At 45.6% G+C, this 13,038-nt stretch overlaps 1 protein-coding gene across 1 annotated transcript; it reads left to right on the forward strand.

The window, feature by feature from the left end:
• Positions 1 to 460: 460 nt before the first annotated feature.
• On the forward strand, positions 461 to 1,798 carry RXFP3 (relaxin family peptide receptor 3). The gene has a single exon (XM_010126339.2). The coding sequence runs from the start codon at positions 461 to 463 to the stop codon at positions 1,796 to 1,798; it is 1,338 nt and encodes a 445-aa protein (XP_010124641.1).
• The last annotated feature ends 11,240 nt before the right edge of the window (positions 1,799 to 13,038 follow it).

The following is a 13,038-nucleotide window of genomic DNA, read 5'->3' on the forward strand; positions in this document are numbered from 1 at the left end:
GCGTCGTTGTTCGTTTTAAAATGAGGGATCGGCAGCCTCTCCCGGTGTCTCGAAAGCGGGAACGATGCTTGACAGTCCCTGTCCCAACCGCGGCGGCTTCCCAAACTCAGCCCAGGGAAACGCGCGGGGTTCCCAGCCGGGCAGGCGGGGCGGGACGGGAGCAGGAGGCAGCGACGAAGCCGCCACCGGCGAGTACCGGGGCGGCGGAGGGGGTGGAGTGGGGGTGTGGTGGGCGGGGGGGGGCGCGGCCGCCCGCCCTCAGCACCCGGGAGAGCTCCGCCGCCGCACCGCGCATGCCTCGGCCCCACCGGCGCGGATATAACCGCGGCGCGGGGCGGGACCAGCGCCAGCCGCTCGCACCCGTCGGGACGGAGAGAGCGCGTTCCCGCCCGCCCGCCGCTGGCCCGGCTCCAAGCAGGGGGAAAGGCAGCCGCGGACCCGCCGGTCTCCCTAGCATGGGATGGGCGAGCCCTGCGAGCGCAGTGCCTGCTCGCCGGCCGCCGGCATGAAGGAGGGAGCGGGCGAGGAGCCCTGGGAAGGGCCGCTGGGATTCCTGGAAGGCGCCCCGATGGGCAACAGGAGTAACATGTCCTTCCTGCAGCTCTTCAAGAACGTCAACCTGGAGCGTGCCGACGGGATGCAGGGGGACAGCTCCGACGTGGTGCGGATTCTCATCTCCCTGGTGTACTCCGTGGTGTGCGCCCTGGGGCTGGTGGGCAACCTGCTGGTGCTCTACCTGATGAAGAGCAAGCAAGGCTGGAGAAAGTCCTCCATCAACCTTTTCGTGACCAGCCTGGCAGTGACTGACTTCCAGTTTGTGCTGACCTTGCCTTTCTGGGCAGTGGAGAATGCGCTGGACTTCAACTGGCTCTTTGGCAAGGCAATGTGTAAGATTGTCTCATATGTGACAGCCATGAATATGTATGCCAGTGTCTTCTTTCTCACTGCCATGAGTGTGGCTCGATACCGCTCTGTGGCTTCAGCCTTGAAGAATCAGCGGCAAGGTGACCCGCTGGGTGGCTGCTGCTCGGCCAAGTGGCTTTGTGCACTCATCTGGCTGTCAGCTATTCTGGCTTCCCTGCCCCATGCCATTTTTTCCACCACTGCCACCGTCTTTGATGATGTCCTCTGCCTTGTCAAGTTCCCCGAGGGTCGAGGCAGCAATGCCCAGTTCTGGCTGGGTCTGTACCACATTCAGAAGGTGCTGCTGGGCTTTGTGGTGCCCCTGATCGTCATCAGCCTCTGCTACTTGCTCCTGGTGCGGTTCATTAGTGTCAAGCACGTTGGCAGCACCTGCAGCGGCGCCAGCACCAAGCGCCGCTCCAAAGTGACTAAGTCAGTGTCGATCGTGGTGCTGTCTTTCTTCTTGTGCTGGCTGCCTAACCAAGCGCTCACAATGTGGGGCATCCTCATCAAACTCAATGTGGTGCACTTCAGTACTGAGTACTTCCTCTCCCAAGTGTACCTCTTCCCCATCAGCGTGTGCCTGGCACACTCCAACAGCTGCCTTAATCCCATCCTCTACTGCCTGATGCGCAGGGAGTTTCGCAAGGCGCTGAAGAGTCTTCTCTGGAGGATCACCTCACCGTCCCTCACCACCATGCGCCCTTTCACCGACACCACCAAGCCTGAGCAGGAGGAACAGGCCCTGCACGCCTTGGTGCCTGCCCACCCCATCCCTGCTGCTTCTCCTCCTGCAACTGTCCAGCCAGAGGTGGTCTACTACCCCCCTGGGGTGGTAGTGTACAGCAGCCGCTACGACCTACTGCCTGCTAGCACCACAGAGCAGCGCTGCTGAGATGGGCAGGGGGCTCCGTGGGGTGGGACTGGGGGGGTTTGTGCAAGATGTGGCCTGGGGATATTGAATGCCTGGTAGGGACAAGGGGAGGAGGGATGGGGAATGGAGGGCTTCTGTGTGAAAGGTGCTCTTTTGTCTGCTGGGGTTGTGTCTGCTCTCGGGAGGTTGCTGGTGAAAACTGTCTTGAAGATGTCCCCCAGATTGGAGAACAGGAGTAGGAGGAGGCAGCGGTGGTGCACTGGGGATTGAAGTGTGTCTGGGACATGCTTTTTAGTGCTTGCACCTGCTCTGGGGAAGAGGAGCTGGGGAGTGTGATGGGACTCCATTCTGGGAGGATGCAGGATGTTCAGGACACCAGAGGGAGGAGAGGGGCTGGATGGGGTAGAGTGGGGCTGGGAGGCCTCAGCTGTGTCTCCCAAAACTGTAGGTGGAAGCAGCAAGGGGCCAGCAGCCCTCCCACCCCTGTGTGTTTCTGGCAGGAGGAGGGAGCTGGGCTGCTTTCTCACTGCTGTGTGGCATTGTAAATGATGCCAGCCCAGCTGTGGTCGCTGCTCCCCAGGCTCCAGTGAGGGCACAGGGATCAGGCAGCCTTTGTCCTGTTTCATACCTGCCCTGATGGTAACAGCCAGGACAAGTGAGTACAAGGCTCCAGCTTTTTCAGGCTTGGCCCCTTTCCCTTCTCTTAGGAACCCAGAAAAGAGAAGGGAGAAGGAGTGCTGTGCTCCCCAGTGGATCTCTGCAGGACCTGCTTTTCCAGCTCCCCTGATCCCCTCTGCTGCCGCCGAGAATCAGAGCAACCCAGACAGCCAAGGAGAAACCCAAGAACAGGACTTACAGCTTCACGGAGAGGTGTTGCTTTGGAGAGGAGAATGTGAGCCTCCCAACATCGTGTTCTCCAGCCCCTCCAGGCTGTTGGGGGGCAAACCCACAGCCCCAAACTGTGTGTGGCAAGTCAGGGATCTCTCCTAGGGCACTGATGCTGCAAGCTTTGTTCTTACTGTGCTTCAGACTTTGTATTTTGCTGCAGGAAATACAGCACAGCTATTAAAAAAAAAAAGGGGGGGGGAATAAACAAATCATAGCAACTGCAAGCTGTTTGCTCTGGGATGCTTCTGGATTCAGCTAAAACCAAGCACAAAGGTTTTTGTTCTGCTAAAATGTTTGTTAAGGGTCTGCACTGATACTTGCCAGTGTTTCAATTGACTCCAGTTCAATTCCTCTGGTGTGAGCAGCCCTAGAGCCCGGTGTTCAGTGCTCTCACATCCCAGAGAAGGGCAGGGATGATGCCTGTCCCAGCCTGTGTTCCAGATAAACATCTGGGAAATAATTTGATGTTGATCTGAAATTAACTTTTAAGAGCATGAAAAAAAAGTGCAATTTTAAGCTGTAAAAACTTTTATGGTAAGATTATATATCTACTTTCTAAAATATTTTTTTTAAGTTATGAAGAAAAAATAATTTAAAATAAGGTCAAAATATTTTTTTTAAAAGTTGGAAAAATGCAACAGTTCTGGTTTTATTGTCAGAACACAAGTTTGTTAATCCCCAATACTGCATATGGGATGAATAGATAAATACAATACTGAAAACCTCTCCCAATTTCCAGCCCCTTCCCCTGCACCCTAATTTGAACATCTGCCTGACTCTGCTAAAAAAACATTTCTACAGAGGCTTGTTTGTCACTTCTAAGTATTGATGCAGAGCAAACTTGCTATTTCTGTCCAGATAAAATTGCAGTGCTGTTAGTGGCAATTATGCTTTGCAGACTCTGTTAGGTTTACTGTACATGTCATTAACTCCTGTTGTAGAATTCAGGTTTGGTCTGGAAGCAGCTGGTTCTGCTACTTGCCAGGAGAAGCTGTTGTTCTGTTTTTTTTTTCAAGGCAGAAGAGACTTCTACTACAGCCTTGGGCAGCTGCTAACTGGGAAGATACAGGTGCCTGGAGGAGAACAGTAGAAGTGAGCTGGCAGCTAATGGATGTACTTACACCGATGCAAAGACTCTGAAGAAATCAGATATATCCACAGAAGAACTTGAGCATCTAAGTACTGTACAGCGGCCCCTCTAAGTTCCTAACTCCTGACTTGGCTGCCAGTTGAAGTCTGTAGGTACTTAAAGTTTTTTCTAGTAAAATTTTTTGTGCCTAGAAGTCTGCTCCTGAGCATGCCTAAATTAGGTTTAGTCTGTAGCATATTTATCTGTGCTTCATGGGGATCTCTCAGTCAGGACTGGCCAGAGTGTGTCCTAAGTGAGGGAGGCAGCTCTGCATCCTGACAGAGAACACCCTGTGCCAGAGGACACTAAGTTAGGGGGTGCAAACTTAACTCATTCCCCCCATCCCTTTGTGTGTATGTGTAGATATGCTTCTCCCGTCCCATGTTCAATGCATGTGCAGATTATCTCCTTCCTCTTCACTTTTGAAACAGTAAATAAGTGGGCAGAGCTTTTGCACACAGCCTAGGAAACAGCTTCCCCCTTTCCACATCACTGGAGAATGACTGAAATCTCTGGGCTACTCTGTGAATGTGATAAAATCCTCTGGCTTGAAACAGTTCCCTGTTGCATGAATTGGTCACCATTGCTGTACCGCAAAGGGAAAGCAAGCCCTTGAACACTGCTTTGCAGCATAGTGGTTAGGGTGTGAGCCCCAAAGAGGAAGTGCCAAGATTTTCTTCCTTGTAAATATGGAAGAGAAATTGGATCCAGGTCTGGATTCTAGGGGTCTCATTTCCAAGAAGAATGATTAACTTGCTTCCAGGTCCTGGTTCAGTTAAAATTTAAATATGTCATGCAAGTGCTGAGAGCTTTCTAGACCAATAGATCCAGCAGCCTAATGTGCCAAAGGATTTGTAGGAAATGCATTTGTCTCACATGTTCTGGGATAAAGCCCTGGTGCCTGTGCTAGCAGATGAAAAAAATCTACCATGACGCGTGAGAAAAGGGTACCATGAAGACTTAACTCCAGAGTTCACAGAGATCTAGCTGTATCTTTATAGGCTGGGAGAAATTAATTTCTTAAATTAAGAAAAGGGGATAAATCTCAAAGCCAGACTCCATTGCTTTTGAACAGCATCGTTTCTTGCTTGACTTGCTGGCATCTTGATCCCTATCCTGATGCTTAAATATTCTTGTGTGTTACATAGAAAGCTATCCAGGTGCCTAAAGCATAACTATGAATTTCAGTAGATAGCAAATTGCCTAAAGGACACCTTCTGCAGTCCTCAGTGTGACAAAACTTGTGTGCTTTTGTGGATGTCAACATAGACATAATTTTAGGCCAGCAGAACAGCACAGTAAAATAGACGATGTTTAGACCAACCCATAGTTAACCCCAGAATACTAGCAAGATACCATGCTCAGAGGAAGCCCCAGGTGTCTGATCACTAAAGATATAGAAATCTTGTATTTGGTGAATCACCCAAATAGAAAAATGCCTTGAATGAATAGGGACTGGACTATGGACTTAGAGGGCAGCTCTCTCTTAAGCTACTGATCCACCAAGTATAGGTCATGAATCAGACCAGTAGTTCAGGTGTGCAGGTTAGTGTGTGTCCAGCGTGGCCAAAGAGCACTGCTCTAGCTGGGCATGAGCAGAGGGAAATTTTGCTTCGCTTGTGCTGCAAGTCCCAACTATCAGTGCATGAAATTGGGGCTCTGTGTTGCAGCCTGGGCACCGCAAGGAAGGAGCAATTGCTCTGATTGTACGGGGCATGTGGCATGAGCAGAGGGTCTTTCCAACTTTGAGACTACATGTCAACAGCAACAAACCCTACTGGGTATCTGGGGGGTTTCCTAAGTGATCAGTACAACACTCTTCAAAAACACTCCTGTTTCCTCCAAAGTTCATGTGTTCATTTGTAACAATCGCCTTTTTCATGGACTAAAATAAACACAGCTGAAGGGTACAAAACAATACCTACAGAGTTCTTAACGAGCTTTTTGTGACCGGTTTCCTGCTGTTGGAGATTCCTGGTGGGAGGGGTGCACATTGCTGGGGAGTGGTGGGGACCCGAAGGTGCAGGCTGACACCTAGTGACAAACTGAAAGAACCTTTAAAGCCCAGGTACTCTCATTAGGCACTGACTTTGATTGCCTAAGGACTTTTAAATAGCTCTCCCCCTTCAAATAACTAACCAAGCTCTTAATGTAATAACAGCCTCCAATTGCATTTCCAGGTTTCCATTTGAAAAGCCTCCTCAGTACAAATACTGCTCCATTTTCTCTTTGAGTTATTTTGGCACTCACTTTACCAGTAAAAAAAAAAAAAAAAAAATCCCGTCCCCTTTATTCCCATTCACAACTGTCTGCTTTAAAACTTGATTATTCAATTGAGTGCCTGCACAGAAGCTCTGATCTCATCGGTGTCCCTGAGCTTGAGCAGGCATAGGTGCGGTGTGGCTCAAGGGCAGTAGATTGCGAGCCTGCATCTCCAGTTTTTAGTGAGGGTTATTTCTCTCCTGCATCAAAAGAGAATTTTGATTAATCCATTCAGAGGAGGCTATTGAAAATATGCTTTTATCATGATTAAGCAGTTACAAGAATCTCCTCCAAGTACATTCTCAGCCTCAGCCAGTGCAGAGGTGGTTGAGGCAAAGTCTGCAAGAAAAGGCTGGGCAGCCAGTTAACTTGTTCCTTTGCTGAAGTGTAGCTGGTAACATGCCTTAGACATATTCCCTACTTGCAAGGAGTTGTCTTCCTTAGAACCAGCTCCTTCAGATCCCACATATGTGCAGGTGTCTCAGTCTATTTTTGTGCACATCCTCAGAGTCCTTCCCAAAATTGTAACTGTAAAATACAGACTCACAGGATGCCTGAGCAAATTGGGCAAAAAAACCCACCTGGAGACAGAAATAATTTATTTAGTTGTGCAAGCTTTTAGAAACTTTGACCTACCTGCTTGGGGAGTGCTAACAAAAAGTGAAGGTGACCGATTGCAGACTATTCAGTGTGGGAAATAACAAAATAAAGGCAGCTTACTCAAATATTAACACTCTCCCTCACTGATCTGTTCCTTGGGACAATGAGAGATTATTTCTTCAAGGACCTCTGTTGTTCCTTGCACAGACAAACCGAATGAGCACACACATTGCACAATGATCAAATTAACTATTCAGCACTGACTTCTAGCATCATGACTCAATGAACCTTTCCACTTCCATTCAGCAGTCACATCTATCCTAATGTTGGATAAAACCAGAGTCTTGCGGAAAAATTACTTCTTTCTCTCTGTTAAAAAGTCTCTGATCAGCATAGACAAGAAATCTGAAAATCAAATGCCTTCATTTTTCTTTTCAGGCCAAATCCTAAAACTGAGATAATAAAACTGCTATTAATTCACAGCTACCAACAATTAGCCAAGAGTTAAGACAATGGGGAAATCATGTTTGACCAAGCTGGTAACCTGCGATGAGAAAACTGGCTTGGTGGGTGAGGGGAGAGCAGTGGATGTTGTCTATCTTTACTTAAATAAGGTTTTGATTCTCTCTCCCATGACATCCCCATAGACAAAACAATGAAGAATGTCCTAGGTAAGTGGAAAGTGAGATTAATTGAAACTGTCTGAATTCCCAGGCTTAAAGTGTTGTGACTAGCAGCACAAAGTCCAGCTGGAGGGCAATGACCAGCTGTGTGCCCCAGAGATCAATACTGAGGCCAGTTCTGTTCAACATCTTCACTAATGAACTGGGACAGAATGCACCTCAGCATCTTTGCAACTGATACAAAAGTGGGAGGAGCAGCTAATATACCAGAGGGCTGGGCCACCATTCAGAAGGCCCTCAGTGGGGAGGAGAAATGGCCTGTCAGGAAGCCCAGGCAGTTCGACAAAGGGAAATGCAAAGTTCTGCACCTGGGGGACAGATAACCCCCAGCACCAGTACAGGCTGTGGCCAATCGACTGGAAAGCAGCTTTGCAGACGACTTGGGGATCCTGGTGAACAAGCTGAACACGAGCCAGCAATCTCCCCTTGCAGCAAAGGCAGCCAACAGCATCCTGGGCTGCAGTAGGCAGAGCATCGCTAGCAGATGGAGGGAGGTGATCCTTCCCTTTTGCTCAGCCTGGTGAGGCCACATTTGGGATGCTGTGTCTGGTTCTGGGCTCCCCAGTACAAGAGAGAGATGAACTTGCTGGAGAGGCTCCAGTATGATGGAGGGCTTGGAGCATCTACCATGCAAGGAGAGGCTGGGGGTGTTCAGCCTGGAGCTGAGAAGGCTCAGGAGGATCTTATCAATGTGTGTAAATATGTGATGGGGATGGGAGTTAGGGAAGATGGAACCAGACTTTTCTCAGTGCTGTCCAGGAAATGGACAAGAGGCAATAGGCACAAACTGAAATTCAATACATTTCATTTAAATGTAAGAAAAAAAACTAAGCCTTTTTTATGGTAAGTGTGATCAAGCACTGGAACAGGTTGCCCAGAGAGGTTGTGGAGTCTCCATCTTTGGAGACACGGGGAATCTTGAGGGGACACAGCCTGACCAGCCTGCTTTAGCAACTCTGCACTGAACAGGGGGCTTAGACTAGGTCATCTCCAGAGGCAACCCCAATTATTCTATGCTTCTGTGTGATTCTGTTATGGCAAATAAATTGCTATGAATGTGTCTTTATTCCAATGCAGTAGAATTAGCACGTGTCTCTCTTGTTTGACCTTTATTCTGAAAACCCTCTAAAAATTGTATGCCCTCAAAAAATCTCCTACTGTGTATTTCAAATAATCTACTGTATGTTTATGGTCATAAACAGATTTCAAAAGTGTTGGCACTGCTTTTTATTTCTGCTGAAACAGCTGAGGGGGCTCAAAGGAAATACGCTTTTCCTCTGCTCCATCACAAGGCATTTCACGCTGAACTCCAGTCCCTTATTTGTAGGCAAATGCAGTGGTGCACACAGAGGTAGAGCTACCCATGAGTTCCTAAACAGAAGGTAACAGGGATCCTACAGCATTGTATTAAACAGCTGCTCAACCTGTACAGCCAATCAAAGGTAGTGAAAAGAAGACTCTAGTTTGAATTTCAGATATAGGATTCTGTTTTCAGAGACCCAGACTGAAATCTTGGATTTTGAGTACAGTTGATATAAAGTCATTTCAAGCTAAATATTCCAAAACCCCAAATTCCTTTTCAAAAAAGAACAACACCCTTTGATAAGGCACCATCTCTCTCTCAGAGATAACCATGGCTCTAACAGTTGTTTTATTGCCATGTTTTGCAATGCTATGGCAATCTTACAGTATTTCAGATATATTTCTTAAAAGTCTGCTTATTTGGATTAGGTGTTATGTTGGCATTTTGGCACTTATTAAAGAAACAAATGCTTCAACCCTTAAAATCCCTGGAATTCGATAACTTGTGAATTGTACTGCAAAATGGCATTCATTTTTTTTTATTAAAAGAAAAAAAAATCTGAATGTTGAAAAGCAAAACAAATAATTTGAGATACATTTGCACTTACATAGTTATCTGCCAGCCAAGCAACTCCAGGCTGGTGCTACCAGCCTTTAACAGAAGACATCTCTGCCAGAACCTTTTGCTTTCCTTCATGTAACTTTTTAGACCTTACAGTTCTGCTATTTTTCCCTCTCCTCCTCAGCACCTAATGAGCAGAGGGGCCCTGAAAACAGGGGTGTAAAAGACCCTTTTGCTGCCTGTAGTCCTCTCTATCTGCTCTGACCGCTGTCCCTGGCTTCCAACGCACCTCACTTGTTGGGAACCAGTGCAACAAAAATTCATCTGCCAAACAAATGGGGGATGGCTGCAGCACAGGATTAACGCCTGGCATCAGCATTGAAGGTTTCAAAGGCCAGATTCTACCATGACTCTGATGCTAAGCATGCCCTCGGTGGGCTCCTACCACCACGTGTCCATACAGCGGGGTCTTCATTGGCATGACAGGGCTGGGCTACAACTAGTAACAACCAACTTTCCTTTGTGGTCTACACGCACACACACACAAAAAAAGAGACCTGAACTGCAGCAGTTCGTGACTATAAGGAAACTTCAGAGTAAGATGAAGCAGAGGGAGAGGACTGCGGTTAGAAAGCAGAGCAAGGACAGACAGCCCTGACGCGCTGGAGAAGTGCTATAAAGTCATTGAACACCGGGGGGCAACCAAGCACCCAGCCTTGGGGGGACAGAACCTGAGCCTTAGGAAGGCAGCAGACCCATTCCCTCTCCTTGGAGCAGATAGAGCCTTTGATAATTATCCTTTCAAAAAGCATACAGTTTTTTTTTTTTTAGAAAGTGTCACAGATCTCTCTTCTTGAAAGTATCAGGCAGGATCTGCTTATCTCGTTCTGCTGTGCAATCCAGCATGGAAAGCACCGAATTTTGTTTTCCCAGTACTGCAAATACTTACCCGGAGCAACATAAGGCAATAACTCTCTGGTTTGAGATCTCTGCACGACGTGAAGTAATTATCTTTAGTACACAGGTAAAATATTAATACACAGGGAGAAAAAAAGTTCATTTCCAAGAAGAAACTTTAGGAAATACAACTGATTAACATGCCTTGCATGCCTAAAGGAGCAATGTAAGAAACTGAATACACAGTAGAAAGCAACAGAATTACAAATCACTTTTCACAGCTTAGTCTTGGACAAATGGCCCCGAACATTTGCTGCTTAAATAAACAAAGAAGGAGCAGCCATCGAATAAGAAATGAATGCTGGAAACTTAGAAGGAAAAGTTTTGTTTTATAGATAATTTTTAATAGCTTTATCATGCCAAAAATAATTTGAAGACATTTTACAGCAGATACTTGCACCCTTTTCCTCCATGAAGCAATCCTTCTACTGTTCAGAAATACCAAATGTCATCTACATTTACTTACACCATTCTCCCTATCTTTTGACATGCTGCGGGGACTGGGACCGATTCATGGCCACCAATGCTAAAGCTGTGACTTCTGCCAAGGCAAAGACATTTATGATCCACCCTGACTTGTGTAGTTTATCTGGAAGAAAGGTATCTCCCACAAATGACCTGAGTTGCTTGTTTTTAAGGAAGTCAAAGAAACGTAATGAGATCACTGTGAAAGGCAGAGTGAACATTGGAAAAAAAACCCCAACAATTATGACGTTGCTAATACTGTAAGTCCTCTGAGCAAGAGAACCAAAACTTCCTTGAATGGTTTGCTTGCATGACATGTCTGCTTGTTAAAAGGGAGTAAGTGGCAGACATTCTTAAGAGAAAGAAAAAGGAAAGTATCATGAGGATAAGATGGCAGCCTTGTTTCCTGCCTCATTTCATTCAACCATAACTTGGTTCTGTTAAAGAAGGAGGGAGGAGGGGTTGGTTATCTCAGCACATCTTCATCTAAATGTATCATTTTCATAAACACAATGTGGAGAAGATGTTTATTGATTTGATTTTCTGTATGTGCAATAAAGCCAGATAAGAAAGATCAGACCCAGGGTACTACTAACTTCAAATTTCACATCATTGCAATAAAAGCTGATATTAAGTACAATAACTGATCATATTGATAACTCAAGTCCTGAACTCATGTAAAAGGACAGAAAAGGTGGAACTTCTTAAATTAGTATCATCACAGTACAGTTCTTTATAATTTTTCATATTTTAGTATTGCTGAAATAAATACTTATTTTATCCCTTCTCATGAATTAGTAACATTTTAGAGTGTTTTCAGTAACACACGAAATACATTTTCCATGTCAGAATGAGCACCATCATAATTTTTCTCTTTTAAGCACTGTTTTTCAAATTGTACATAGTTTTTTGTCTGCTTGCTATTTTTGATGAAGACCCATTAAGAAAGATACTATTTTGAAGTCTTAGAAGCAAGAATAGGATGTTTTTATGGAGAGATTTCCAAAGAAAAATGGACTCTATTCTGTGTCCTGTAGCATGCAGTGAATTTTAAAAGGAAAGATGATGAGAAAGATGATAATGTGAGTTCCTGAAACAGTTTTCCCTGAATAAATTTGTAAATAAAAGCACTGATATACATGATGGTCACATCTCCCTTTTCTCTGCGGTTCACAACTCTTGTTACGTTGCTATGGACCTACAGGCACTCTGTGGGCCTGAATCAATCCCAGATCTCTCTTTGTGTAACAGAGCAGAGATAGCAGTGACCATTCAAATTTTTTTTTGTTCTGATGACGTTAATCCTCAAAGAAAATATTGACAAAGACATAGGTAAACATTGCAAAGTTCCTTTCCCAGCCTCACACTGGAATTGAAGCTTTATGTCCTCAGCTCCTGCAGCATGGGTTTACATGGTGCTTCAAGTCATGCAGTCCTATAAAACCAGATCACCTCCTCCTTTCTCTATTTTTATGGCTCCACAGAAGCCTCATTCTTCCCTTAAAAATACCTCCTCCCAGGAGATATTGAATTAGTGGAAGTTAGTGAGTTAAGTTAATGATGGCATAAAGTGAATCAAGAAGACAACCATCCCTCATTTTTCCAGTCTTCTCCTGTTTGCCCGGATTGAGACCCTCGTGCTCCAGCCATCTCAGCACCTACAAAGTCTTTCAAGCACAGTCCAGGGGCTCAGTCTTCCAAGCTTTTCTCTTCCATGGGTGTGACATGAAAGGGATTCGTGAAGAGCCACAAAATGAAAGAAACCATAAAACATGGCAGGATGAAGGAGCTGTGAAGAAAGGTAAGGTTTGCCATGCACTGAGCCCCATTTTGGGAGTGGAGACACTATCATCAAGAAGAAAAGGCAGCTATGGGCTTGTTGTAATTAATAATAGTTTGCCTAAGGGAAAATTGTTTTTCCTGAGAAGAAATTACTCACTCTACCCTTGAAAACATACAAAAACAATGAAGTTGGTGCATCTTGACAGAGGCATCTTATGCTCAAATCTGTTTATTTGTAATTTTTTTTCTGTTTGTATCATGCAAAGCTTCTAAGAGCTGATCAGCTCAACAGTGCATTTGACTGAACAGTGTTGATTATATATGTGCAACATTAAAAACAAACAAACAAACATCATACCTGGCAACAGTCTCCCTGTGTCACTGTTCATTAACAATATTGCATTAACAGAAGGCTTCACGTGGCTTAGCATATAATATAGCAAATGGCATGACAGTTTTCAGGACAGAGGAAGCACAGCATAAATGCAGTGTATTACTTTCACAAACATAGGATTTTCAAAACTCTGGCAATATTATGAAAATAAGAATGAAGCTTCATATGCAATTAAATACAAATAACTGGACTTAAGTATTACTGTACAATGATCCCCAATAATGCTTTGCAGAACAG

Source organism: Chlamydotis macqueenii, chromosome Z (genome assembly GCF_036417535.1).
Source record: "Chlamydotis macqueenii isolate bChlMac1 chromosome Z, bChlMac1.mat, whole genome shotgun sequence".
In the NCBI taxonomy this organism is placed as follows: Eukaryota; Metazoa; Chordata; class Aves; order Otidiformes; family Otididae; genus Chlamydotis; species Chlamydotis macqueenii.

What these genes read in the sequence shown, in the direction of transcription:
- RXFP3 (XM_010126339.2), top strand. Translation starts at nt 461, where the DNA reads ATGGGCGAGCCCTGCGAGCGCAGTGCCTGCTCGCCGGCCGCCGGCATG.